General features: G+C 47.8%; 1 protein-coding gene across 1 annotated transcript; it reads right to left on the bottom strand.

The window, feature by feature from the left end:
- Positions 1-13: 13 nt before the first annotated feature.
- Positions 14-1,206, bottom strand: PPTG_12444 (serine/threonine protein kinase; the record flags this gene model as incomplete). The annotated part of the gene is made up of 2 exons (XM_008908472.1): positions 68-1,206; positions 14-21 (listed from the first exon to the last, which is right to left on the bottom strand). The coding sequence occupies exons 1-2, from the start codon at positions 1,173-1,175 to the stop codon at positions 14-16; spliced, it is 1,116 nt and encodes a 371-aa protein (XP_008906720.1). The 5' UTR covers positions 1,176-1,206.
- Positions 1,207-2,064: the final 858 nt, after the last annotated feature.

Raw genomic sequence — 2,064 nt, 5'->3', positions numbered from 1 at the left:
CCCACATCAGCAGTCATCGCTCTATCCACTCGCTCTCGAGAGACACCAAAGTCCGTCAACTTCGCACCCAACGCTTCGTTCAGCAATATATTCTTTGACTTCAAGTCGCGATGGATCACGGGAATGTCTCGAGAGTGTAAATACGCCAGAGCGTGAGCGACGTGCAGCGCGATCGTGACCTTGGCCGCATCGAAGCCTGTCCGACGGTTCTCTTCTTCGTATTTATCCATCAGACCTCGTAAATCCCCTCCATCCATGTATTCCATCACACAACAAAAGTCTTCACGATAATTCCACGCCACGCCAATGAACTGCACGATGTTCGGATGGCTCATGGAACACGCCATCTTGATCTCCTTGACGAACGTGTCCACGTCACTCATCGTCTTCACAGCCACAAGTTGGCCATTGTACGTCCCTTTATACACTTTACCGAACGCTCCACGACTGATAAACTCCTGCACAACCACCTTCTCACGAGGTATCCGCCCCTTGTTAATGATGTAATCGTCCGGATGGTATTCCGTATAGGAACATTCCGAATCCGAAGTAACGGTGCTATGGTCATCAAACGACTCCTTCCCTGGGTTTTTGAGGTCAATAGACTCATTCGAACTGTCGACTCTTCCTTGTGACTCCACTGTCTCTGCTTCGATGGCCAGACACTCTCCATTGAGCTTATCACGTAGAGGGTTTAGCATCTTCGGAACTCCAGGCTTTGACAGAAGTTGCGCTGCCTTCTCGGAGATTCTCCGCTCTTGACTGTTGAGTTTATCCTTGAGTCTCTCTTGTGTCTGTGTTAAATGCTCCCCCATGGCGGTATAGCTGTTGACTATTGCGGTTTCGCAGTGCTCGAACGTCTCCGACAGCTTCTTTTCTTGACTGTTCAGGCTGCTTTTGACGCGGACTCGCGTCTGTGTCAAGTTCTCCCCCACGGCAGTGTAGCGGTCCACCACCGCGGCCTCATACTCGTCCAGTTTGTGCGAGATTTTGCGCGCTACTTTGTGGAATGGAGACGTCATGGCCAATTGACAAGTGCACGAATGAAAGTCTGGCACAAACCATACGACACCGCAACATTGTTGTGCACATAAACCGTTGATTTGCGAAAAAATCAACACTTCGTCATTAGGAAAAGGCTCTTCATGTGTAGGGAAGACTGGAAATGAAGCCATTCATCCTTTCCGAGGTGGTCCGACGTTCAGCTGGCAAATCCAGTTCTGCCGGGAAGACTTTAGGTTCACTCTTCCTGGGCCTAAAGCCCTTTGTTGTATAACTGCGCACAGTAGTCTGCAGCTGTAGGCCAACTCGACAGGTGTTGACGCCGATGTGGTCACGAGCTCTTGATGCCAACACCATACGTACATCCAACATGTTAGAATTTCTGGTTTGGTGATCACTGCAGGCTCCAATCAAAAATCGAATATAAAATCCATATTTGCTGAAGACAACAGCATCATGCGTAGTAGTGCTCCAAGGTTGCTTCTGTACGGGGATCGAGAAGATGGCAAAGGTGATCGGGTTGGAAAGAAACACTGAAAGACAAGATTTCTGACTGGATCAAGTGTGAAGGAAGCTGTGGTTCGCCACAGGCCCTAGAAAAAATAATATCCGTGCAGTAATAATTCCACTATGACAGTCCAATCATTTATAAACAAAATGTTAATAAAACTTGCACTTATTGTCTGCTTTTACTCCTTACAACCACCCATTCTCTGAGCTTCTGTTGCACTCTCCGCTTCTACGAAAACACTTTAAATACCCAAGATAGTCGAAGCAAGGAAATCTGCGCGTTCGTGTACGACGACTTCGGCTCAGGCAACTAAGTGTGCAAGGAGCTGCGGCTATTTGTATCTGATGGGTGGTATTACTAACTTATTGCAATGTTAGTAGTACTATGGAATGTATAGTATAGTAATTAATAAACAAGCAGATGTAGGGCGGCTTGTGGAAGCTTCTAGAAGCTTCCATCCGTCCGAACTTCGGGGGCGGCACTTTTACTTTGGCGCGCCCTCCCCCAAGTTCCTATCTTTTTGAAATACTGGTAGCACTTGTTGGTCCCAG

This window comes from Phytophthora parasitica (assembly GCF_000247585.1).
Source record: "Phytophthora parasitica INRA-310 unplaced genomic scaffold supercont2.30, whole genome shotgun sequence".
In the NCBI taxonomy this organism is placed as follows: Eukaryota; Oomycota; class Peronosporomycetes; order Peronosporales; family Peronosporaceae; genus Phytophthora; species Phytophthora nicotianae.
Note: the sequence above shows the minus strand (reverse complement) of the source record. Positions and strands in the feature narration are given on the sequence as shown.